The sequence below is a fragment of the Sarcophilus harrisii genome, chromosome 1 (genome assembly GCF_902635505.1).
Source record: "Sarcophilus harrisii chromosome 1, mSarHar1.11, whole genome shotgun sequence".
Lineage (NCBI taxonomy): Eukaryota > Metazoa > Chordata > Mammalia > Dasyuromorphia > Dasyuridae > Sarcophilus > Sarcophilus harrisii.
The window spans coordinates 333,353,938-333,381,103 of record NC_045426.1 but is presented as its reverse complement, the minus strand read 5'-3'; the positions used below and the strand labels follow the sequence as shown (position 1 = coordinate 333,381,103).

General features: G+C 37.7%; 1 protein-coding gene across 4 annotated transcripts in view; it reads left to right on the top strand.

The window, feature by feature from the left end:
* ARHGAP17 (Rho GTPase activating protein 17) overlaps positions 1–27,166 on the top strand; it is a 127,350-nt gene that overhangs the window by 82,194 nt on the left and 17,990 nt on the right. For 3 of the 4 annotated variants that reach the window (XM_031945575.1, XM_031945574.1, XM_031945576.1), the window contains exons 4-17: positions 3,226–3,299; positions 8,329–8,440; positions 9,058–9,134; positions 10,422–10,533; positions 11,096–11,164; positions 11,350–11,431; positions 17,687–17,814; positions 18,277–18,388; positions 19,499–19,580; positions 20,499–20,579; positions 22,259–22,372; positions 23,482–23,573; positions 23,719–23,872; positions 26,880–27,119. In XM_031945575.1, the coding sequence (XP_031801435.1) occupies positions 3,226–3,299; positions 8,329–8,440; positions 9,058–9,134; positions 10,422–10,533; positions 11,096–11,164; positions 11,350–11,431; positions 17,687–17,814; positions 18,277–18,388; positions 19,499–19,580; positions 20,499–20,579; positions 22,259–22,372; positions 23,482–23,573; positions 23,719–23,872; positions 26,880–27,119 (1,529 nt within the window). The remainder of the gene's footprint in view (positions 1–3,225; positions 3,300–8,328; positions 8,441–9,057; positions 9,135–10,421; positions 10,534–11,095; positions 11,165–11,349; positions 11,432–17,686; positions 17,815–18,276; positions 18,389–19,498; positions 19,581–20,498; positions 20,580–22,258; positions 22,373–23,481; positions 23,574–23,718; positions 23,873–26,879; positions 27,120–27,166) is intronic. The other variant, XM_031945577.1, reaches the window with a different exon arrangement.

The window sequence follows — 27,166 nt, the reverse complement described above, 5'->3', positions numbered from 1 at the left end:
CTTCCCCTTTCCCAAGATAGCAAGCAATCTGATATAGTATATGTACATAATTTTAAAAATATTTACATATTAGTCATGGGTCCAAATGATTTTCAGACCCTGGTTTTCTAAGTCCAGTATTTTTCCTACATTTTTTTGGAGTCTTCATCATCATTTATAAGGTTTGCTGAGCCCCATACTTATATTATTTACTGCTTATAACAGCCCTTTGAGTTAGGCACAATTATAATTTTTTTTTTAAACAATCCAGAGAAAACTGAGGCAAAGAATGTTTAAGTGTCTGTCTCCCTCAGAATTACAGCAGATAATGTCCTTGAGGAAAGTAGATAAGTCGTCCTTGACTCAGAGTCCAGTCCTCCATCCCTTGTGCCTCCTATCTATGTCAGCAAGCTAAATAAAGGAAGAGGAGGCAGTGTGCAGGCCACTTGCATCCTTCTTTGCTTAAATGCCACAGAAAAGATAGCAACTTGTAGGAAACTTGACAGCATGGTTTTCCTTTCTCTTAGAACAACTGCTCTTCTTCAATTTCCCATGTCAAGGAAATGGAAGTATGAAACAAAAACCACAGCACTGATCAGTTCTCTTCAAATAAATTAATCAGAATTAGCACAGACTGGCAAGAAAGGAGGCATAGTATTATGGAAGTAGCACTTGCCATTAAGAAACTTGGGTTCAGGTTTATGCGCTATCATCTGCTAGCCCTGTGACCATGGGCAAACTTCTGATCCTCTCTTTCCTTCATTATCTATAAAATGGGGATACCATTATGTGCTCTATCTCATAGGGCCATCAAATATCATATAAAATAATGAATACAAAAGTTGGTAGCACCAAAGGGGCATATAAACCTAGGATTTGAGTTGCATTGATGCACACTTTCTATTACTAATGCTTATAAGGCTTCTCTGCCTTTATTAGCAATTTATTGAGTTGCTGTGGCCAAGAACCTTCACTCTTGTGTGGTCCCTGCCTTGTAATGATGAACCCTTCAAATATAGAAAACCACAGGAGAGGCCAGAGTTTGTTCTCTATTTGTGTAGGCTGTCCTCACTCTGGGATGAACTATCAGAGCAGCACTTTAGGAGATCTTTAAGTATCATAATAACTACAATGCATTATAATGATTTTAACAGCTAAGAATATCTGGATAAACAAAATTGTCTTTGGATTCTTTAATCTTACAAATTAATTTAGTTTAGCAAACACTTGCATTTTGTCAGGCACTGAGGATATAAAAATGATGATGCTACAATGTTGAGGAGGAAAAAGGGATGATACCTATACACCAATAATTATAAAGTAAAATGTATTAAGGTCATAGGAAAGACCTAGACAAAATTCCAAAAGAAAATTTGAAGAGAGGAGAAATCACTTTCAGTTGAGGGACAGATCCTTCAAGGAAGGATATATGAAGATAGTAGCTTCTGAATGAGGCTTTTAAAGAAAGGAATAATTTCAACAGATAAAAATGTAGAGAATATACATCCCAAATCAGGGCCTGGGAGATTTGGGGGAGGGAGATGAGGAATAGCATGGATATGAGAGGGCACTGTAGAGAATAATACCTCATAGGTTAACGTGACTAAAATATAGAGTTTTTGAAATAAGGCAGGAAATGGACATTAAAGGTTACTTGTGAAGGACCTTAGATATCAAGTAAAGGAATTATCAGGTTAAGAGGAATTTTATCCTCTGAGCAACAAGGAACCACAGAGAGATGTAGCTTGGTCAGACTTAGGTATCAGGGAGCTCATTTTGACAGCTGTCCAATAGGTAGGTTAAGGAAGACGAAGACTGGAGTCAGAGAAAAGAGTGAGGAGTTGGTATAGTAATACTAATTAGAGATGAAGAAAATGCAAAACCGGGACACTTTCAGTGGGAATGTGAATTTAAGAGAGACCTTGGAGGTAGTAGGCAGGACCAGTTAAATAAGGAAGGTTGGGCAGGGAAGACATTATTTCTAGAAGGACTCCATCAGCTTCACCGTACTCTCAAATTCATCTGGCACACAAAAAAAGTCAAGAACTTCTTCTCTAAATCGGTTTTTGCTTGTTCAGCAGACTTTTATTAAGGAGTTACTTTATATCTTGTATTGTGCTGGAAGATAGAAGGATAAATAAGTTATTGTTCTTATGACAACTTATAATCTAGTATTAGAAAAATACAAATTAGAGTATAATGGATAAATAAAAGGGAATACAAGATACTGTGAAATCAAGTGAGAGGAAAGATCACTTTCACTTTTGGTAAGAAGGGTAGTATTTCTGAAGATGGTGGCATTTGAACTATATCTTGAAGGGTATCAACGCTATTTACCAGGGGCGAGTCACTTTAACCTCTCTGAATCTCATTATATTTTGGGAATTAATAATATTTGTACTGCATTGCTGTTGTTTCTGAAATTGCTTGTTTTGAGAAAGTGCTTTCTAAACCTTAGTTTATTAGTATCGATCATATTAGTACTCTTATTGCTAATAAGCAATATAGTAAGAAGAGGCAGAGATGGATAAAATATTTGAGATTCTTTATCAAAAGATTCTCTTTGCATTGATCACCTGCCATATAGAGAGACTTAGAAATTCATCTAAAAACCAACTCTTATTCAGAGTTTTGGCTTCGCTTTGTGTACATATTGTGGAAATAGTGTAAAATTGAAGTAACCCTGAATGTGGGATCTGGAGATCTGGGTTCCAGCCCCATCTTTAACACTTATTAACCCTTAAACCTTGTAAAATTCACTTTTTTTTCCCAAGCCTGTTTCTTCTGTAAAATGTGAGGATTGTACTATATGGTCTCTATAGACACTTAACCCCAGATTTCCTATAGCTCTAATACTGTGCTTTATTCTAGTGGCTTTTCCAACTCCGGTGTTCTAAACACTGAGATTTCCTTTAGCCCTAAAATTCTGTGAGGGGGAATGTCTGTAAGTATGAGAGTATTTGTATAAAGAGTAGAGATCAGACACAGCGTAGTGAAAGCACCTTCTTAATCCTCTCTTTGCAGGATTAGAAGATAACGGTTGTAGAACTCTGCATATAACGTTGACTTGCTATATAAATTGGTTTTATTGAAATGTTTCTTTTTTAAAATTTTGTCTGTCATGTGGTAAAGGGAGGGGGCATATTTGGAAGTGAAGGAGATATAAAAATAAAAGATCAGTTAATTTTTAAAAAATAAAGTGGTCCTGAATAAAAGTGAGCTAAAAATATGCCTTCTGCTTCACAGAAAAAACTTCCTTTGACTGCCCTTGCTCAAAATATGCAGGAAGCATCTACCCAGCTTGAAGAATCTCTTTTGGGGTATGTATTCACATGATTCTAAAAAAAAAAAAATGCGGTTCCATGAAGGGAATAAAACTGTACGTGAATCGCAGCTATCTGTGCAAATAGGAGAGAGTGTTGGCATGATTCTGTGTAAAAGCAACAAGTAAAACCCTCTAGGGCGAGGAGTTGTAGCGGGGACAAGAAGAGGCAATTTCGTGCTGGGGGAGAGAGGCTTCCTAAGGAAGCTGGGAGGAAAGGCAGCCAAACTGCGCCAGAGGCACATCTAAGAGCACACTCCCTCGGACTTGCTGTGGGACTGTGTGCAAGTCACTTAAAAGTCTCTGAGCTTCCCTTTATCTGTAAAGTGAGGATTATAATTCTTACTTCACAAGGAGTATTGTTGTAAGAGAAATTTATTAAATGAGCTGTAATTCCTCTTGAAGTATGAGGGAAAGCTAGCCAGAGCACTTAGGGATTCCTTTCCTTCCATTGCAAGGTTAACAATTATGTATGTATTCTCACATCCACAGTTGGCAAAATATTAAGACCATAATTTTTAACTGTTTTGTCCATTGAATTTTCCCCTTCAAAGGGGACCTCCTGCTAACCCCTCCCTCCTCTGCCCTGTTCATTGGATTCATTTTGATTAGTTTATATTCACCTGGTGGTTTGACATGTGATGGAGATTTGTTACTTTGAAAATAAGTTTTCCTTGCCATGGTTCCAAGACACTATTATAGTGAGTCTCTGGAGCTGGATCGAGGAATATTGCAGTATTTTCAGAATAAAATTATTTTTAATCCACTATAACTGAAAAGACAGATATCTGCTACCTGAACTTTTTCTTGTAGGACTGAAGTAGATGTAGGGAGGGCACCAAAGAAAGATTCAATGTCAGGCTCTTGCTATCCTGAAAACTTAGGAATCAGCAGGCAGCAGAGGAGACCTACTTTTCTCCAGCCTTGATATTTTATAAATTGTGTGACTGCTGTATACAGCTAAAGGAAGTCATCAGCACAGTTTTGGGTTGTCCATCAGTTTAGCTGAGGTTTAAAGTGCCAATTATGTCCCCGCTACCAGAGTGAAAGTTCCTGTCCTCTATGCCACTTGTCACCATGCTCCATTTGCCCTTAAGGTTCTTCACTATTTGGTTTCCAAGTTCTCTTTCCTTAGATTCTCCAGTTAAGATCACATCTGTCTTAAGACCCCTGTAATGCCAGCTTGAACGATATTCCTTTCTTTTGACCCTTGGCAATTCTGTCCAGTCTCTTCAGCCTATAACAGTGATCTCATTTAGAAGTGTAATACTGTCTGTTTTCTCTTGTCATTCTTTACCTGTTTTCCCTAGAATTTCCTTGATGTCCCTTGCCCAAGATGCTTTGACTGAGTATTTTCACCAGCTGTTCCCCTACCTGGATCTTTCTCTGCACATCTACACTTCCTTACTTCCCTGGACTATTTTGAGTCTTGACTAGAGTCCTATCTTCTGCAGCAAACTTTATGTAGTTCCCTTAATGTTAGTGCTTTCCTACTGTTGATTATCTCCAATTTATCCTGTTTATACATAGTTGTTTACATGTTGTTTACATGTTATCTTTTCCATTAGACTATAAACTTCTTGAAAACAGGGACCTTTTCTTTTTTTTCCCAAAACTTAAGCACAGTGCCCAGCACATATAATTGGTACTTAATAAATGCTAGTTGCTTGATTGGCTTTTCCTCTCTCACCATCCTCCAGTTTATTTTCCCTTTCTCATTCCTGTTTTTTACTCTTCTTTGGGGGTATTTCCTAGGTGTCCCCATTCATTTATTTCTTCCGCAGTAGCTTTCTCCATCATTCTAGTGTGAGTGGAACTCCTCATATCATTTACTTCCTGGCTAAATAATATATATATTTTGTTGAGGCAATTGGAGTTGAGTGACTTGCCCAGGGTCACACAGCTAGGGCGTGTTAAGTGTCTGAGGTCAAATTTGAATTCAGGTCCTCTTGATTTCAGGGCTAGTTCTCTGTTCACTGTGCCATTTAGCTCCTCCCAAAAGATACATCTTCATTTTCAAAGCTATTCAGCAAGGAGACTGAGTAGCGTTAGAGGGCTTGATACAGTCAGCACAGATATAATCCACAAATGACAGCGTCTAGAGAGCCTCACCATCTAGAGAAAATCCCTCTTCCAAGGGAATGGCCATCAAAGTGGTGAATTATGCCTCATGTGATAGCAGGCATTTAACAAAGTTAACTTCTCTGGTTGCATCTATCATGAAATGTTATTTGATCTTCAGATATGTGACAGATACCTTGCTAAATCTTTAAGGTGTTGTTTTATTCCAACAAATTTGTGTGTATTTGTATGTATGTGTGCACATATATATGTATATAATGCAAATTATATGGGTTTTATCATTCTGAGTCAAGGTAATAAGTATTTATTAAGCATGTGCCAGGCACTGTAACTAAATATTAAGGATGACAAAAAAGCAAAAGCAGTAAACATATAGATTTTACATTCTCTACACCTCTCGGTTATATTTCATACTTCACCATATCAGGGAAGATATAGACTACTAAAGAAAATAGATTACAGAAGCCAGCCTTATTATAATTTTGTCAAATATATTCCCCTCTATATATATATAGAGAGAGATGTAGATACATACACACACACACACATATATAAATACATTTATCATAAATATTTTTATAAAGTTTATAAAACTGGCAGGTAGGCTAGCTGTTAATTGGTTTTTGTAATTTCAGTTTTGGTCATTGTTTATAATAATGTCCATTTTTTCCTATTCTTTTAGATTCTCTTCTTTAAGGTCTCTTGAAATAGATTTCTGTATTTTGTTGCCTATAGCACAATATCTATTTCTTTCCAAGAGCCATGTTTTGTCACAAGGAAAAGTGTCATACCCAAAAAACCAAAACCACCTGTGTGAAATCTTCAATAGTTGTAGTGCCAAAGAGGAAGCGAAGGTCTAGCTGTTTTTCCCAACTTCATTTTCTTGCATGATTTCTACTACTTTATATATTAAATCGATTGAAGCTATATTCATGTCCAAATGTGGTAGTACCACTGCTACCTGTAATGAAAATTGTTCACTCTAGAGAATTTAGTCAGTTTCTTTGTTGTTCTTCAGTTTCATTTATCAATACTTTTGTTTATTAATTGGGTCTAACACCAAATCATCTGCAAGTTCTTATTTCCACTACTTTTCCTTTTTTGAGAACCAATATAACAAATACTTTTCTCACATAATCTTTTTGTAATGCTTTATTTATGCATGAACTTGTACCTTGTTTTGGTGTTGCTCTTTTATGTTATTCTGCAAATGAACTTGTACCCTGAATTGTTGTTGCTCTGGACCAATATATTTTTGTTTAATAAGGAGATTGTTTACTGGCTGAAGTGGCTTGAGTTTATTTTTTTTTTAACTTCTTCATTTGGGTGCTTGTTTTGCTTAAGTTAAACTTTTCTAAGAAATGATAGAAATGAGTTAAAATCCACTTTTGTACATTTTCAGGGTCAGCATCTATTATAATTGCATGCAATGTTTTATCTTCTGTCTTTAAATTTGATACTAATTTACAGCTTTGCTCTAACCATCCCAATAATATGATGCAGATGTCATCAGTAACATTGCTTTTCCATTTATTAAGTTATAAATACCGTTTTAAATATTTAGTATTCACTCTGGTCTCAAAACTACTTTAAAAAGTATGTATGTGTGTATGCATACATGTGCACGCATGTCATATGGCTTTTGATTCTCTCTAAGCTTTGATCTCATTTCTTTGTCCTGAGTCATAATTTTTTGTTTGTTTGTTTTCTTTTGTTTTTTGCATTTTTCTCTGTGCCCACATTTTCATGGAAGTCACTGCCTATCATGGCGGCTTATGTTGAACCCTGGATTTAGAAGATCTTATTAAGTTCTTCATAAAATTGAGAAGCAGCTTATTACAAGGAAATATAAAGTGAATTTGGAGTCAAAAGATCTGTGGTTAAATCCCAGTTCTGGCATATGATCTGTATGACTAGTGATTTTATCTTTCCAGTCTTCATTTTCCTCTTGTGAAATGAGGGTTTTGGACTAGATGATCTTTTCCAGTTTCTTCCAGTGTCTTCCAGACCCTAGAATCTATGTAGTCTCCTTCACTCTATTTGACTAATGTTGATATATCAATCTGCAACTGAATTCAAAATGTTTTCTTAGCCAATATATATTCTGACTTCTGTGAGGCAAGCTGAACAAGGGTCCTGTGAAAGTGAGATTTCTCGTTGCTTTTAGGCACACCATGAAGCAGTTCTGCTAGACTCTTCATTTCTCTGAAGGGAACCTGTGAGCCAGCCTTCTCTTAATTGCAATTCCTTCATGTTACTTGGTTTTTATTTCTTGCTAAACTATTCATATGAATATGCTTTTGTTCCTTCAGTTCTGCCACTTTTGTACCAGAAAAACAAGAGAGCAATCTAAGTACCTTGGCCACTAAAAGCCATTACATTTTTATCTTTTTCATGGGTCAAAAAATATATGAGCTTATGCCAGCCATGCTGACACAACTTTTTGAGAATTTAGGTGCTCTGCTTCTCTGTACCACAAAGAAGTGTTGGAGCAGAATTTTACAGAACTTAGAATTCTGTGCATCTTTAAAAAATTTGAATGGTTTTCTTTTTGGCCTCACTTCAATTTGCAAATATCTCCTTCCCCTTCCTGCTCTGCAGATAACCCTTTGCAACAAAAATTAAAATAAAAATAGGGAGCAGGAAGCAATTTAACAAAACCAATCAATACCTTAGCTTAGTCTGATAGTGTAATACTTTTTCCATATCATAGTCACCCATTTCTGAAGAGAAGAGAAGGTGTATTTTATTTTATTTAGGAACAGATTTGGTCAAAGTTACACAGTGTTGGGTTTCCTTTATTTTTGTTCTTTTCATTTATATTGGAATCTTTTTATTTTGTTTATACAGAACATGTTGCTAACAGTGATATTCATCTCTGTAAATTATTAGTAGCACTTAATTTCTTAATGGCTTTTGTTTACTTGAGAGTTTTGCTTTTAAAGGAAAATGCTGGAATCTTGTGGAGAAGCCCAGAATCTTTTGGCTCAGGAGCTCTCTCAACATGAAGTTTTTGTTGAAAAAGAGATCATGGAACCACTGAGTAATATTGCAGAGGTGAGTTATTTTGTTTTATGATGGCAAAGAAATAAAGTATAATGATGAAAATTTAAGTTGGGATTTTTTGAGAAGGCGGCTGGCTATTGGACTTCAGCATGATGAAAGTGAATGAACAAATTTATTTTGTTATTATATATATGTCTCTATATCTGTAGAGATATATCATACACACACACAAAATTCTCTCATATTGGCCTGTAAAATTTGATGGCTTTGGCAAGCTGAAATAGCATTAGTGTGGATATTTGTTGTACCCACCCATTTTAAAATCTGTTCATACTTTACTTGATTTTTCTTCATGATTTGCTGAAGAAAAAAAGTCCCTTATCAGATAAGCAGAATTCTTAGTTATATGTGGCTTTTCCAAGGCTAGTCTTTGGAGACCAGATACACAGCCCATTGCCAGACCTTTACTTGAAGGCTTTCCTGCTGCGTAGGAGCTGTAGGAAATTTAGCTCCACTGATAAAGAATTCGAGCATCCAGCGCCTTCCTCTGCTCCCCATTGAGGCATTAGATAAAGTTTTAGAAATTTAAAGTGTGTTTTTTCAATTTCTTGAGGGGTTTTTTTTTTTAAACCTGAGTTTCATAGCATTTCATGTCTTCTTTATTCCAGGTGGATATCCCAAACATTCAGAAACAAAGGAAACAACTTTCAAAATTGGTATTAGACTGGGATTCTGTCAGAGCTAGGTAAACATAGAAGGTTGCTTTTGAAAAAATACTATTTTACTCTTCCCTCAAGTTTCTAAGCAGCTTTAGCCATCTAGGAGCAATGCATAATATTTTATGGATAGATGAGGCCTTCATGATGTTACTTAGAACATGTGGATTTTTAGTTTATATAGTTCAAAAAAGTTTTGTTATCTAGTCATTTAGTCATTTGGTTAGAAATAGTAGATTAAAAAGGGTTAGACTAGGAAAAGAGAAAGATGCTTCAATCTGATACTTATCTATGATGGAGACTATTTTTTAAAGTATCCTATAATACTTTTGAACAGTTCTGGTTAAAGTTTTCCTTCTCATTGAACCCAGATCTATTTCCTCTTCCAACTGTTGCTCTATTTTCTGGAGTTGTACAGACTAATGTCTTTTAAGGATTTGAAGATTTCTATTATGCTTCCTCTTAAGTGTTTCTTTGCTGAGCTAAATATTCATATTCTTTTTTTTTTTATGTTCAAAACATATGCATTTCAATATTTACCCTTGCAAAACCTTGTGTTAGAAATTTTTTCTCTCCCTTCTTGCCGATATTTATAGTTCGTCCAGCTGTTCCTTATGACATAATTTCATATCCTATTGGTCTCCTTTATTTGGACACATTTCAGTCTTTTCAGTGGCCTTCCTAAAATGTGTTACTCAGCAATGGACACAATATTTCAGGTGTTATCCAATGAGGAAATGCTGTGGTGGAACTTTTGTTGTTAAGGCTGTCAGAATGCTCATACTCTAAAAGTATGAGAGTTTCTAAAGACCTGAGAGACCTGTTCCCAGAAAGGTGTCTGAAAGGCAGGAACTTGAAGTTTTAGTGTGATAAGGATTCCTAAATAGGATATTATGGAGAGCATGGATTCTTAGATGAGAGGCTGATTGTAATAGAGGTCTGGAGCTAGAATTTGGAGTAAGATCAAATGAAAGGAATACTTAGTTGCTTATGGGCAGGTATTTTTAACACTCTTTCAATAATGCCCATAGAAAAGAGAAAGAAGTTGTTTAGGGGGTTATTTACTGCTAGGAGACAACAAATTTGATCTGAAGGTTGACTATCTTTGATTGCATTTATTTACCATATTCCTCACGGTTCTTAGCCTTTTTTCCAGAGACATTCTAAACTTTTATACTCACAAAAAAACTTTTCAGGATATAGCTTGTTTCCCAGTGCAGGAGGTGGTCAATGAGAAGTTTGTCAGCCATTGACCATTATTTTATAAGCTTGGGTTTACAAGGGCAACATTGGTTCAGTTCTTCTTTAATTTGCAGGTGGAATCAGGCTCATAAGTCTTCAGGAACTAACTTTCAAGGGCTTCCATCAAAGATAGACTCTTTAAAAGAAGAGATGGATGAGGCTGCAAATAAAGTTGAACAATGCAAGGTAAACTTGATTAATGACAACAGCAGTCTGTTTTGTTAAGAATGTAACATTGAATGTTAGTACAAAGGACTACATTTTCCTGATAAATATTATTTAAATTTATTTGAAGGCAAAAAATATTATAACACCCCCTCAGTCACTTCCTCTATGCTCTGTCAGGATTCTTTCTCTATTTATTTTCATTTACTTTCCCTCATATGCTCACTATTAGGTTGTACTTCATTATTCTAGGATTCTCCTCTCCCCCCACCCCCATTATTTTATAAGGGTCTTTCCAGATTTCTTGATATTCTTGATATTTTTTAGTTATAATTGCATCATAATATTGTCACATTAACATTCCACTGTTTATTAATGATATTCCTCTTTTGTACATTTAGATTGCTTCCACATTTTTGCCTCTACATATATAATGTTACAATGAAAAACCTTGAAAATATCCAACTTTTTTTTGTGGATTTTCAGTAACATATTCAGGATGTATTCTCGGCAATTAGGGCACAAAGGATATTATTTTTGTAACCTTTATCACAGATTCTTTCTTCTCTTTTACTTAATCTAGGATCAACTTGCTGCAGATATGTATAACTTTGTAGCTAAAGAAGGGGAGTACGCCAGATACTTTGTTACGGTAGGTCTGCTTATCCTGTGAAATGTTCAGTTTTACAAAAATGAGCTGTCTTGGTGTTGTTTGAAGATCTGTACCATGTTTTGTCCATTGAAAACAAAGACCACCTATCTTTTGTTCAACCATGTTGTGATGTGTTCATCAACGCTAACATTTCCTTTGTTTTTGAATGTGGGTTCTGTTCCCAGTTATTAGAAGCCCAAGCAGATTACCATAGAAAAGCCTTAGCTGTCTTAGAAAAGGCCCTCCCTGAAATCCAGGCCCATCAAGGTAATGTAACTTGTGTTGTTGCCTCAGTCTTCTCCCTGCCTCTGCCCCCTCTGCAGTCTTCTTCTCCTGGCCTCCTCTGCATGCAGTCCTTAACAATAATGCCCCCTTTCTTCTGGGAAGTGCTATGCCCCAGCATACTTTCATCTCTTGCTATTGCATACTCTTGTTCCTCCTAAAAGTAGATTTACCGTACTAACAAAACACTTGTCCTTCTGAAGCCTACAAAGCTTGTTGTGTGTTTGTTGTTTTTTTGGGGGGGGAGGGGGGGGAACACAGTGCTATTCTGTTGCCTTTCTGAGATACATGAAGGTATAAGGTGCGTTGTCTTTTCCAGAATCTAATAGTTGAGTTGCTACAGTATTAACCCTAGGACTGAAATTTCCTAAAGATCCTTTTCCAAAAAGTCATCCTAGAATTTTCTGAGTGTTCTGAAAATTGGTGTCACACATCACTACAGCTAGTGAAGGCTCAGCTTCCTGGCGAGGAGCATATCAGAGGCCATTTATTCTCTGTTTCTTTATGTGGAACTTTTCACCCCAAGAGCAGCGCATATTTGATCCCTGATCTTGGACTATTGAAGATCATACCTCCAATAGGACTGTAGATTTACCTTGATAATTACTTCTATAAGGGGGTGTGTGTGTATGTGTATGTGTGCACATGCGGGCATGCTGGGGGGGGGGAGGGGAGGAAAACAGGCGGACCGAGACAGAGAGCAGATATGAATGAATATGAGCCGTTTAAGTTGGTGCTTGGAATTTACTCATCCTTCAGCCTTAGTTAGAGCTACTCTTATGATAGTCTGTACTTTTTCCAAGCTTAGTTTACCATGTTAGTCTCTTGCTTTCCCAACTTTACGTCCATTAGTTCTTCACACACCAAACATTTAATGTTCATTTCTTAGCATCCCTATCATAAGAAATTTAGAAACTAGGTCATTTAAGAATTGAGCACAGGCATCCTGGGAATCTGCCAGATCTGTGGGAGAAAGGGTGAGTGGTCAGCCAATAATTCCAAACTGCTCATTCTGGGAGTTTACCATTGGCTTTTTATTTCTGTAAGCAAAAAGCTTCAGTACAGGCCAGGAGTACAAAATAACTTTCCAGAATTTAATAGACAAGCCTAGGTTTTAGCACTCAGGTCTAGCTTGTTTCTCCTGTTCTAGCTAAGCCTGAAGGATGTAAAGCACTCCTCTAATTCCAAGCACCAATTTCAATGATACATATTGATTTGTATTGTTATTGTTCAGTCATTTCAGTTGTGCCTGACTCTTTGTGACCCTGTTTAGGGTTTTCTTGCTAAAGATACTAAAGTAGCTTGCCATTTTTCTTCTCCAGATTATTTTGCAGTTGGGAAATTGAGGCAAACAGGGTGTAGTAACTTGCCCAGTCACACAGTTAACGAGTGCCTGAGGCTGGATTTGAACTGAACTCTCTCTGCCTCCAAGGTCAGAACGTCCACTGCACCACCCAGCTGCCCTAATTTTACCCATTCTTTATGGCTCAGCTTAAGTTCCACCTCCAACCTTCTCTGACCACTGAAACCTTGAGTGACCCCTTTTTCCTCAAAAATCCTTAGATTACCTACTATCTGTACAGCCATTTGACACTTTCAAAATATGCCCTATATTGACATCTTTTCCTATATGTCCCATATTCCTACTAAAATCAGTTTCTTGAGGGACAAGGACCAGGCCTTCTTCATCTTGTTTCTCCCACATCATCTAGAATGATACCTTGTACACAGTAGACATCCAGTAAATATCACTTGATGATTGAAGTGTCAAAGTATCTTTTTTGGAGATTGTCCTAGGAATGATTCCTAGATAAAGCAATGTGACCTAGGAGAAAAAAAACTCCAGGTTTTACTTATTCCTAGAACTAGAAAGGGATTTCTGCAGATGCACCATGGAAGATTGAATTCATGACCTTCAGGTTATGCACTATGGAATCACTTCCATTTGAATTGTCTCAGGAATATTCTAAAGATGACCCGGCAGGCTAAGATACTAGACACTGAGATCCTTTCTTGAACTAAACTGCCAAACATTCCAACTCTGATGCAGAGAGTCTTGACTCCATTCAGCTGGCCTCGTTGTTCAAATGCCAAATGTGCACTTGCTTGTTTTATGGAGAACTCACACAGGGCAGGTGCTCACATGGTAAATGGAAAAAGCAATACAAGGACACTGTCAAGGTCTCTCTTAAGAACTTTAGGATTGATTGTGTGATTTGAAAGACACAGCAACAGGACCAGCCAGCATGGTCCACCCTCATTAGAGAAGGTGCTGGGCCCTATGAGCAAAGTAGAATTCACTTAGCTAAGAAGAAACATGAGATGTGCAAAGTTAGAGAAGCCATCCCCACAGATGTTTATAGGGACTATTTGTATTTAAGCTGTGGCACAGCACTCCGAGCTCGATTTGATCTGATCAGCCACAGTCAGACACACTATAACTTGACTCTTAACACAATAATAGAGTCCTCTGTTTGATAGACAACAACCAAACAAACTAGGAAGAGTTCTGGGGCTGAGCTGCCTAATGAGGGGAAAGTCTTTTCATGGAAAGATCCCTTGCCTTGGAATGAAGAAACAAGTCATATAACTTCTCTAGACTTCAGTTTCCTTATCTACCAAATGAGCATAAATATATTTTACTTATTGCATGGTATCTTTGGTAGGAAAGTACTTTGTAAGTGGAATAATTCTTAGATGAGCAAGAAGAGTATTGGATTAGCATTTAGTGTCACAGTAGCAATTTTCTCCAGGACAATGTAAGCAGTCAAACCTGAGGCTAATTGGAGGTCACTGTTACAGTAGGGGCTTCACAGAATATCCTTCATATCTTCTCATATCCTTATTTTTCTTTTTTATTCCTTTTCCTTACACTTCTTCATGATTGTTTTCCCTTTCCCCTATCTTTCTGTAGTTAACATTTGATAATTAGTTGGGACTTTGTACTTTTGTGAGACATAATAGTTTTCTTCTGTATTTAGTTCTTCTGAGGGTTACTGGCACACTGACTATATAGGAGAAAGGTGAGTGATAGCTTGAGGCTAACAGATGATGGGGATTTGTGTGTGTGTGTGTGTGTGTTTTAATTGTCATTACCCAAGTGACCATAATCCAAATTGTAGTCATAGCTAAGAAAGATATGAATGCTTTATGCTTTTTTTTTTTTTTTTTGGAGAATAAAGTATTTTTAACAGGCTCTTTCAGCAACTAGTTCTTGTACCACATAGTTATATATTTCACAAGCTTGTTGTTGAAAACTCTGGTTAGTTAATATACTTCAACAAACAGTATGAGCATTATGCTGAAAATGTGGGCACAAAAAGGGAGAAAGTTTTGGAAATATCTGCTTAGGAATAATGATTGAACAAAGCATTACTGATTGATGATTGACCTAAGGGAGTAGAAGAAAGGAGCTCAGAACAGAGACTTAAAGGCTGCCTGTCCTTAATTTGCAGAATAATATGGTTTAGGAGGAGGCTGAAAAGGCACAGTCACAGGAAAATCTGAGAAAAACCAGGAGGAGAGGGAGTAGTCTCACCATGGAATAGACAGCATCTTCAGGAAGGGAAGGAGTGAATGGCAGTGTTGAATATCGCAGAAAATTGAAGTATCTGAGGATTAGAAGAGGCTTTTGGATTTAGCAGATGAGAAATCACTGATAAATTTGGAGAGTCAGGCAGAGGAATTGAAAGCCAGATTACAAGGAATAGAAGGTAAATAAAGGCAAGGAATAGAAAACTAAGAGTTAGGCTATTAAAGAGAAGATAGAGAATGGGATGACAGCTTGAGGGGAGATCAAGAGGAAGCTCAAGTCCCATATATGTAAAACTCAAGCCTTCAGAAGCCTTTCTGTTGGGGAATTATTTTCTCTCTTATCAGGCTTGATAAAGGTGAGCTAAAGTAAATGTTGTACATCATCTTTTTTTATGATAAAAATCTTTTTTAAATAATAGCTTTTTATTTTCAAAATACATGCAAAGATAGTTTTCAATGTTCAACTTTGCCAAATCTTGTGTTCCCAGTTTTTCTCCTTCTCTTCTCTCCACCCCTCTCCCCTAGACTGTAAGCAGTCCAATATAGGTTAAACATGCAATTCTTCTAAACATACTTTCATATTTGTCATGTTGCTCAAAAAAAAAAAAAATCAGATCAAAAGGGAAGGGGGGAAGTTTTATAAGATCCCTTCTAGCTCAGTCTTTAACTCTGCTTAAGTGAGACTGAACAAAAGAACCAAGATTGATGCTTCTTTAAATTTTATGAAATGGTTTACTTGCCCACAGTAGAATCCAGATTGAAACAGATATTTTCTTTAACTGGAAAGCTGGTGATAAGTATTTTTCTAGAGAAAAAAGGGCTAATGTTTTTCAACCCAAAACAAGATCATAGAAGATCAGAAATGACCTTCAAGATCACCTAGTCCAAACTCTTTTTACAATGGACAAAATTGTACTCCACATTACAGTGAGTTAAAGATAGAGCCATAACTGGTTTTCTGATCTCAGTTCCAGCTCTGATTTTCCTCACTTCTGCATTTTTCTGGTCTGGGTGTCTGTCCTTGTCCTTTCTCTCTTATTTCTACTTTCTTCTCTGGCAATGCCCTTCACCCCCATAATTTGAACTCCTACTTCTATGCACATGACTGCCCCCACTGCAGTCTGTTTTTCTCCCTGTCTATCCAAACATAACCTCCCCATGTTATAGATATGTATCCTCAAGTTTCTCTAGAACTTCTTCATCAACGGATGTCCCATCAGTTAATCAGCAAACATTTATCAAGTGCCTTCTGTGTGTCAGGTGCTGAGGATACAGATACAGACAGTCTTGACACTAAGGAGCTTACTATCAAGGAGAACAACATGCACCTTAACTTGCGACTATCCCAAGCAGAGCTCATTTTTCTTTTTCCTTAAACTAGCATATCTGCCTGTGCTACCCACTAGTTCATGAGGTGAAGGCTTATAATCTTCAATTTATTTCCTCTTCCCTCACCACCTCCATCCATTCAATTACTGTAGCCCATCAGTTCCACCTCCACCACGTCTCTGACATCTAGACCTTCTCAATTCCCCTTGCTGTCCACCACCCTTATTACTATGCCCTTGGATTGCTGAAGTTGCCTCTTAAGTTCTTATTCTTTATACTTTCTCTCTCCTTTAATCCGTCCTTCAGTTGCTGCAGGACTCATTTTCCATATGTGTAAGTTTGGCCATATCATTCCTCTGCCCAGAAGTCACCAGTGGCTCTCTATCTCCCAGGGTCAGGTCTGAACTCCTTATGGCATTTGAATTTGGTTCCACCCCTCCTCCCTTCTAGCTTCATCTCCTTCCACACATTACATGCTCCAGCTAAACAGACTGTTCTATCCAAATCTGGCTTCATAGTTGCATTACATTCTTACATCTTTGTGCTTCTGTTCCATCTGTTCTTTGTTCTTAGAATGTCTTTTTGTCACCCACTTTGCCTGCTGAATTTCTGCCTGTTCCGTAGTCTTAACTCAAATGTTATCACTTGTGGGATGCTTTCCTGATCCCACCTGCTCACCCTAGTCTTAAATAGCTGTTTGTGTTGTAACTTTTTCATGTAACTTAACAACATATGTTTTATGTATCTCTCTGGACTGTAAGTTCTAAGAGGAGGGGATCATGGCCCATTTAAACTCTTTCTTTAAAAGGACCTAGGACCAAGAATAGTGTCTTGCATGCAATAATTACTTAATGAATGTTTTTTGTTTTTGTATTTTCCCCCACACTAGGCAAGCTAAACTCCAGCTTGCTGCTAGCTCTAGCTTCTTGTGCATAATGAGAACAGAGGGCAGTTCTGATTGAACAGGGACATTATAATTCCAATAAGAAAGATGCATAAATGGATAAGATGGCACTTGTCTTCAAGGTACTTGAAGTCTTGTTAGGAAGACAAGCTTGGATACAAAATATCCAGAATACAGAAAATAGAATATAATTGCATTTTGAAATTATAAACTTCTATTTTGAAGCAGGGAAAACCATGGGCAATGTAAGTCTTCTGAGGAGGGTAGGGTGGAGTGAGAGAAAGCTTAATGAATGAAGTGGCATCTAAGCTAATCTTTCAGAGGCTAGTAGGATCTCAGCTACTAAAACATATTTTTCTTTTTTCCTAACTACATGCTACTAATTTCTTGAAGTTCCATCTCTGGTGGTAGGGAAAGCAGATGGATTTGTGAAGATGTGAATTATTGTCTTCCTAAATGTTATGCTGCTATAGATAAATGGGCAGAAAAGCCTGCCTTTGGAACGCCATTAGAAGAACATCTGAAACGGAGCGGGCGGGACATCGCACTGCCCATTGAAGCCTGTGTGATGCTGCTCTTAGAAACTGGAATGAAGGAGGAGGTATGTGACTTCCCTCAGAAACTCCCCAGAGTACTCTTGCCCCTTCCCTGTGCCCACTTCCCCTTCCATTCTCTCTGTCTCTTTCTTCTTTGACTTTAGGAACAAAGACTGAGTACATTAACAAATGCTCCATTCTTTGGTTTTGAGTGTGCCCTTTTAGTTATATGATCTTGGAAAGTCCTTTCCCCTTTTAGACCCTCGGTTTTCTTCTCTGTAAACTGAAGGAGCTAGTTCCTAAAAGCCCATCTGGTTCTGAAGTCCTATGTGCTAGGGTTCCCTCATAAGACTCTTTTAAAGTCTTCTGTTCTCAGTTTTCTTTCAGTTCTGAAATCTTATCTTCCTAGGCTTCTTCCAGGACTGCCATTCCAAGTTCTGAAGTCCCTTCCAGGTTTGACATTGCATGTTCTTGCCGGTCCTTTCAGCTTTGACTCTTTATGCTTCTGTGATTGTTGTTTTATATAGGGCCTTTTCAGAATTGGGGCTGGAGCATCCAAGTTAAAGAAGCTAAAAGCTGCCTTAGACTGTTCTACATCTCAGCTGGATGAATTTTATTCAGACCCACATGCTGTTGCAGGTAAACAATTACCATCTCACTAGTGTAATATGTCCTTAGCTTTGGAAGTCTGGTAAAGCTTCTGAACCTCTTCTGATAGTCCTTTTTTTTTAAAGCGTAAAATAAAATACATAATACTACAAAAGGAACCAATTATACTGAAATTCAGTTATCAAAATGGTTCTTTAAAAATCGCAGACCTCAAGTTAAGAACACTGGGCTAAGTGATGACAGATGGATGACACAATCTTGGACCATGCTTGAGATCAGAGTGTCTATTTAAACAGTAAACTTTATGTTCAATGTAAAACTGACATTTTCTCCTGGCCAGATATCCTAGTCCAGGAAAGAGTTTGCTTGAGCTTACACATCTTATCTGGTTACTTTGTAAAAATTATGACAGTATTGCTAACTATATATTTTTCCCCATTGAGAAGGCAGTGGGATATTGGGGAGAGCACTAGACCCAGATTCAGAAGCCATGAGGCACAAGTCTTAACTTTGGGACAGCTGTGTGACCTTGGCAGACTATTTTATATTATTGTCTGTTTTCTCATATGAAAAGTGGATACATAAATGAATAAATCAACAAACAAGCACTTCTTGAACACCTAATCCAAAATCATACGGCAGGAACTGTATTGGGTTTGGAGAATACAAATGGAAAAGATAGTTCCTGCCCTCAAAGGACATTTTGGGTACCTCATAGAATAGGATGAAGAAGGTAAACCAAAAAAGGATCTTGTAGCTTATGGTAATAGTTGTTATACTGTTTCCTTTCCCAGAAGTGTGGATCTTCTTGGAGAAATCATTGTCTCTTAGAAGCTGCATATGCAGTGTAAAGAATTTCTACTGCTTCCTCAACATGTTTTCAGGGGAACAGAGGTTCTGTTTTACAAACCTTGGGGTTTTCTCTTCTTCCCATCCTCATTATATTTTCCTTTTGTTTTAGAAAGAAGCAAAATAGTCAGGGTACTTAAAAGTTTGTTGTTGTTTTTTTTGTTTTTTTTTTTTAAAGGAAGCCTTGGAATTATGTCTGTCTATCAGTGTGTCTCTGTCTGTTTGTGTATATACACAAATATATATATATATAAACACATATACACACTTGAGAAATTGATGTCATTTCAGGTGCCTTGAAGTCCTATTTACGGGAATTGCCTGAACCTTTAATGACTTTTAATCTTTATGAAGAATGGACAAAAGTGGCTAGGTAAGGTGATGGAGAATTGATTCCTAATTAGTTGGGAGAGTCCTGGACTTTGAGTAAGAAGAGCTGGTTTTTTGAGTCCTGACTCTGATACTTGCTAGCTGTGTTGCTTTGGGCAAGACCTACAACCTCTGTGAACTCCGCTGTCTTTAACTATAAAATATACTTATTATCTCACAGGATTGTTGTAAAGAAAGTGAATTTTAAACTGAAAAGCTCTAAAGAAATCTAAGATTTTATTGTCATTAGTAAGTTAACCTAACCAAAGATTACCCTCTCAAATCCTCACAACATAATCCCACCATCCCTTTACTTTTTTGATGATTTATAAATAAATCAGTGTTTTGATACAAACTCTAACACTTAGGAATTATGAACAAGTCTTAATTTTTCCAAGCCACAATTTCCTCATTTCTAGAATGAGAAAACTACTTTAAGAATTGTGAGGAAACAGCTTTATAAGACTTCAAGTATCTTGTAAACATGAGCTGTCGTTGTTAGTATCAATTAGTAAAACATTTATTAAGTGCCTGCTGTATAATGGACTTTATACTAAATTCTGGGAATACAAAAAGAGGCAGAAGATGATCTCTATCTTCAAGGAGCTTAGAATTAAATGGAGACACCATGTAAAGAAATATATAAAAAGCAAAACTTTGTATAAGATGAACCGAGAGTAAGGAGAGGTAGGCCCCAGAATTAAAAGGGATTAGAGAAAGCTCCTATAGGAGGTAGGATTTTAGTTGAGATTGAAAAGAAGCCAAGGATTTCATTAGTTGGAGCAGAGGAGAGATAGTGCCATGGGCATAGAGGACAACCAGAGAGAATGCCTGGAGCCAAGAGATAGAGTGTCTTGTTTATATCACTTTGATCAAAGTATATTTTGATGATTTTAACAAAATATGAAATATTTTGCTTCAGTGTGCAGGACCAGGACAAAAAACTTCAAGATTTGTGGAGCATATGCCAGAAATTGCCAAAGCCAAATTTTGCCAATTTCAGGTTTGTGTCATTGCTTTTTTTTCACTGTGATCCAGTTTCCCCTTAGTAAAAATGGCAGCTGAGTAAAGACAGTTCTCAGCTCTCTGAAATATTAGGGACAGTGCTTTCATCACAGGAATCTCACTCTTACTGTTGTTATTCATATGCTGTTTGGTGTCAAGAAGATTTTGACCTGAAAATGGTGATCAGCTGAATTTTCTGCTTAACTGCAAATTAATCAGTTTATTGAGTGTAGTTTGCAGATGGGTGAGAAGGATGTTCCAAGTTTAGAAAATAGTGATTTTGCCTTTGCAATACACATTCAACTTATTTGTTCTAATTCACCACACTTCATTAATTCATTCATTTCTTATCAGGGAACATCTTCATGATGTAAAAGTGTAAATTGCACTTCTCTCTTCTAGTTGGCTTTATTCTTATTCTATTAGCTGTATTGTATTATAATTTAAAAGTTACAGAATGATGTTTTTCTGTGTCACAGTAAGAAATAAAATTCTAATGGTTATAAGTATGTTTTGCTTTATAAAATAGCTTTGTTCCCCAAAATTTGGTCATAAAGCAAATGTTTCTATAATCAATCTTGTTTTCCTGTTAATTTCCTGTATAAAATAGTTATTTCAAAAAGGATTTTTTAAAATTCCCTAAAACAAAACAAAGTCATATTTAGAATATAGAAAACCTCTTAAACTTCCACATTGTTAACCAAAAAGTGATTTGTTTTTAAATTAAATAAAAATAAGCAAAATAAGTCACAAGAGAGGCAGCGTGGTTTCCAAGCACCTGGATTTGAATTCTGGCTTTGCCCCATTGCCTATGTGGCCAGGACAAGTTATTTAATGGCTTTGGACCTTAGCTTTCTCACTTATAAAACGAGGGAGCTGGACCACATGATCTCTGAGACCCATTTCAGCTCCAGACCTAGTGATCCTAAATGAGAAAGCTTTAAGAAAAAAAAAAAAAAAGGCTATTTGGAAACCCTTCTTTTAAGATGAGGTCAATAAAAGAGATGTTCCCCGTGTTTCCTAGCTTTTTTCTTGTTACCAAAACAAACACTCCTATTTAAAATCCTGAACATTTTGCTGTTTCCTACACATCAATTAAATTGTATATTTTCCCTTTTTATCTAACAACCCTGGCTTGGACTTTGAATGTCTGTGTGTCTCTTAATGTTCTTAAAAGTTTGATGCTGAGGACTTGCAAATTTTCCTCAGCAGATGAGAATTGAATCTTTTCTTCTCTTTTCTTTTGTTCCCCTCCCTTCTCTCCCCTCCTTCCCCTCCTCTCCTCTTTTTCCTTCCTCCTCTCCTCATCCTTTTACTCTGCCCATTCCCTCCCTCCTTTCTTTTCTTTCTCCCTTCCTCTCTCCCTCTGGTAGTGCTTTGTTGGGGAGTGCTACTATTAGCCACATCGTTATAATCAATGAGGAGGGAGGGACAAGACCAAGAAGAAAGTTGTGCCTTGATCTTAACAGATTCAGGCAGCCTGAGGTTCTTTTTCAGTAGATATTTGAAAATCTTTAAGACAGTAATCTCCTTTAAGTGGAAATCTACCCTGTCTTGACCACAAAAATTATCTTTATCACTTAACACACTCGAATATTCTAGTCAAATCATGCTTTACTGTTTAGATTCCACCTACTGAAATGCCCGTCTGACTGTAGGTGCATCTTTCCTTGGCAGGTATCTGATCAAGTTCCTAGCAAAGCTTGCACAAACCAGTGATGTTAACAAGATGACTCCCAGCAACATTGCAATAGTATTAGGTCCTAACCTGCTGTGGGCCAAAACTGAAGGGTAAGTGACTGTTCCCCTCGAGCCTTGTATTCCCTTATATCTTTACTTCACAAAGGATGGATGTCAAACTGGAAATTCAAAATCTAGTTCAACAGGTTCCCAGGAGGCGGTGGGATCTGTTGCCCCTTTATCCACAGTACCCACTGGAGTAGCACACACTCCCCTGCCAGCTGGCTGCTGGATGTTCTGTGCTTTCCTCTCTGCCATAGAAGCTGCCCCCTCACTAACAGCTGTCCTCGGGCAGGTTTCAGCTTGGCTTATGCATTAGGGGCTCCCAGGAAGCCCAGGAATCTCAGGCCCTCATGTCTGTTTCCTCACTTCCTCCTCCCTTCTTAGCCTTTTGCACTCTGACATCTGATTCCATCGCTTCAGTCAAACTTTTCTCTTTAAAGTTAACGATCATCTCTTAACTCATAAGCCCCTTGACCTATTTTTTTAGGGTCCATTCTGCGGGTGCCTGCAGCTTTTGACGTCGTCACCTCCTCTTCCTGGACACTGTGTGCTGCTTATGGTCCTCTCTTCCTTTGCTTCTCTTCCTCCTTGTCTTACCTCAGTTTCCTTTGCTTCTTCATCCCCCTCTTCCTAGTCTCTGAAAGTGAGCAACCCTCAAGGCTCTGTCCTGATTTGCTTCTCTTCTACTACGCACTCCTGCTTCTCATAAATCCTATAGAGAAGATCTACCTAATATGCTAGAGGCTTCCTCTAGTTGCTTAGGTATTCGTTTTTTAATTTATTAATTTAAAAGATATTAAGCTTATGTCAAGTCTTGTTCTAGATGCCTGAGGAGATGCAGATTTCTCTCTCCTCTCCAAGCTTCAGGCTTGAAGCTTCAGGCTGTCTGTCTGCCTATGCAAATAGAGCAGTGTAATAGAGAGCATGCAGTAACAAAGATGTGAAACATGAGCTCACTCAAAGGGGTTGCTCCCCATTACTTCTCTCCTTTAGAAGGGGGAATTGGCCCAGCGCTGCATGGATTTAACATTTTCACTGCCTGTCTAGAACTTTTTTCTCCTTTTTGAATTATTGGAGTGAGATGCAGTGATGAATACAGCCAACATTTTATTCCTTATTCATCTGAAACACTTGAGCTTCTTACATTTTCCTCGTAGATCTCTTGCAGACATGGCAGCAGCAACATCCGTTCATGTGGTTGCAGTAATTGAGCCAATAATTCAGCATGCCGACTGGTTCTTTCCTGAAGGTAAAGATTTCCTGTGGGGGAGGGATGGGACAAACACCAGCTCTGTCCCATACTGTTCTCCAGGCTGGGAGGCTGGACAGTTGTAGAGACCTTTGTGTCAGAGCCATACACCTTAATTAATTTGTTCCTGGATTTTTTTCTGCAGAGGTGGATTTTAATGTGTCAGGAGCATTTGTAGGTCCAGCCTCGAACTCAAATCACTTATCCCACCCTGGGAATGATTATGACACCGGCACTCTGGAAAGGAAGAGGCCAGCCAGCATGGCAGTGATGGAAGGAGACTTGCTCAAGAAGGAGGGGTAGGTTGAGCATAAGCTCTCTCTTTTTCAATTAAGAGCAGATTTGTCAGGTCGTAATAGATGGTATTTATGCTACTGAACGTAACAGATTTTAACCATTTAAAGAATTGTAGTCCTAGTTTGGAATCATTGAGTCTTAAGATTTGAAAGGGGTCTTAGAAGTGCTCTAGTCCTATCTCCCATCCTGTGCCTGTTTGCCATCCCTGCCGTATGACTCTAGTTTGGAAATTCTTCCATACTATCTGGTTGCTAAGGATGGTGCTTGTTCTGACATGCTCAGAAAAGGACTCTAAGAAGTAGGCAGATTACTGCCCACAGTCTCAGGTCCTCCTTATTTCTTTTTCTCCCCTGAATATATTGCATATGATACTTTTTTAAGTTGTAAAATAAAAAAAAATTTTTTTTGGTAGTTTGTTAAGTAAAAGTTGGGAGTCTAAGAGCATTAAAAATGTTTTCTTGTATCTCTACAAATAATTTCTTTGAAAATTAGTTTTTAAAACTTTTGGAATTGCAATTTGGATCATTTATATGTTCTTCATTTTCATTTGAGAAGATACAGCTTTTGATAGCCATAGTTTATTTTTTATATATCTCAAATTATCTTTATTTTCTTCTTTCCTATCTCCTGTTGGCTTTTTAGAAAATAAAATTTTATTGGTAATTTGTTTTTGTATTATCTCTTCCCTTTTTTTTTTTCTTGCTTAAAAAAAGACTTGAATTTAAAAATTTAAGATTTACCACGAAACACCAACCATTTAAACTTATTTTTGCACCTATTTATTTTTTTAAATGAACTTTTGTTCATGAAATGTGATTTTTTTTCAGACACTTCATGTAATTTTTCATTAGAATTTTTTGGTAGGACATTCATTCACATTAACTCTTCATTTTATACTCTTCTTTGGGTTCTGCTTTTTTTTTTTTTCCTTTTTACATTATTTACTTCCAAATTTCTTCTTTTCTGTTGTACTTGTCCTGTCTTTATTGCCTTATAATATAATTAGTTATTTTATCATTTCTCTCTTATTATGCTTTTAGGCTGCTTCATTTCCCCCACAAAATGTTTTTTTTTTTTTTTCCAATAACACGTAATGCAGCAGTAACAGCATTTGAAAAAAAAAAAAGTTCTTTTTAGAAATTCTCTCAGGATATTTGCAAGAATGGAATTCTTGAATCCAAGGAGGGTATGTGTGTGTGTGTTTAAAAAAACATTTACACCCTACTGCCAGAGTGTCTTTTTAAAAGATTCTATTAATTTGAATTTTCCCTGCAATTAATGAATCTAGTCTTACAATTTTTAATTATTATTGCTAATTTGATGAGTTTGAGATTAGACACCTCAAATTTGTTTTAATTTGCATTTCTGGCTATTATTGAGAACTTTTTCAGATATTTATGAACAATTTGTGTTTCCCCTTTTGAAAATTTACTGTGTATTTGAAAATTCTTAATCCATATATTTTTAGTATGTAATAAAAATATAGCTTCTATTTTCAAGTTTGAATTCAGATTTTATTTATTTAGGTGTTCTGTTATTTTTTTATCATTGAGTTAAGATTAGTTATTTTCTTTCTTATTCTCCTTTTCTGTCTCTTTCACCCATCCTCTCTGTGGTTAGACAAACTACTCTGAAGATTAGTTGCATGTCTAAGACTCTTGACATTGGGTTAATACTGCTTTGAAACTACAACTACTATTATAGGAGAGCATGGAGAATATTGAGAAGAGTTTGAATCTGACCTGTGATTTCACTAATATAGGGAATTCTTCATGAGGAACTCGGAACTCCCTTACTAACATAAGTTGGCATCTACTCTGTGAATTAGTCCTTGTCAGAGACTCTGGGATGTTAAATGACTTTTCCAGAATCATTATGTCGTTATGTTTCCAAAGCAAAGATTGAACCTATGTTTTTCTCTTTTAAGATTCTGGCTCTCTACATTTTATAGAGAGCCGTACTACAGTGTCCATATTAGTGTCCCAGTAATGCTAAATATGCCATGGCTTTGGATGGGCTGAAATCTGTTGACTTTGTCTTTAACACAAATACTACCCATATGTATATTGCTGAAAACAGGATTCCTTATTAAAACCAAGTGCTAAGCTTGTTTGAGTTAACTACAATGCAAGAAAGATGCTCTATTTATAGAGGAAGAAGGTCCTTTGCCTTTCATCTAATACAGATTTAACATGTAAAGACAGATCTTACTTTAACAGCTCTGTCCTCAATGCTAAGTCTCGTAAGAAAAAAGCTTATTATTAAAACATTCCAAGATATAAATCTTTTCTTGGGCAACAATGAGATGTAATGCCTATTTGATTTACATGTAGATGGTCTTATATACAATTCATGACCCAGGTGGGTTTCCCTACCCTGGCACCTCCTTGTAGAAACATAGCTTACTTGTTTTGATCCAAGTGTTGTTGACAAAATCATAGAATTTCAGAGATAAAGTGTAGTGACATCTGTGCATGAAGCATGAGTCTCATCCATAGCACCCTCAGTAAGTGGTCACTCACTTTGAATACTTGCAGGGACAGAAAGCTCCCCCTTCCGAGGCATCCCATTCCTTTTTGTAGAGCTCCAGCCATTAGGAAGTTCTTCCATGGCTGGAGCAGAAAATCTTTTCTTCTTCCTGCTAAATAGTCTTAGCTTCTTCCTCCAGTATCTATGGACCACGATTTCAAGAGTCTAAGCCACTGTGAGGAGGGGGGAATGGACACCCCTGCATGCCACCGACAAGGACGTGACAGGGGCCCGCTAGGCTCTTGGTCTCCTCAGTCCTTGCGCAGATGGAGGTGACCGCGTCTCCCCCCACTGCGCCCCCTTGGTGGTGGCTCTGTGCCTCGGCGCCTTGGTCCGTGCGCTGCGGTGCGGCTCGGTGGGGGCTCGGCGTGGCTTCGCTGCACGCTGGGCAACAAGGCTCTCTGTGCTCCCCCGGCGGACTGAGTGCGGCTTCGGCGGGGTTGGCTTGCATGGTGTGTTGACTCTCTCTTCTTTCTGTAGCTTTGGTGTGAAGCTTATGGACTTCCAGGCCAGTCGGCGATGTGGCACACTCAATAGAAAGCACACCTCCCCCGCTTTCCACCCGCCCCTCCCGCCCACGGAGGGCAGCGCCCTGGCTCCCCCAGCCTCAGAGCCAGCCTTCCACGGCTCTGGGGCTGAAAACAGTGCAGGGGCTGTGGCTTTTCCCACCTCTGCGGCCTTACCTGAGCCAGGGTCCAGTCAAGGGAATGATGACGGCAGGTAAGGAGGCTGGCTCCCACTAGCAGGGCTTCCCCAATAGCCTCAGC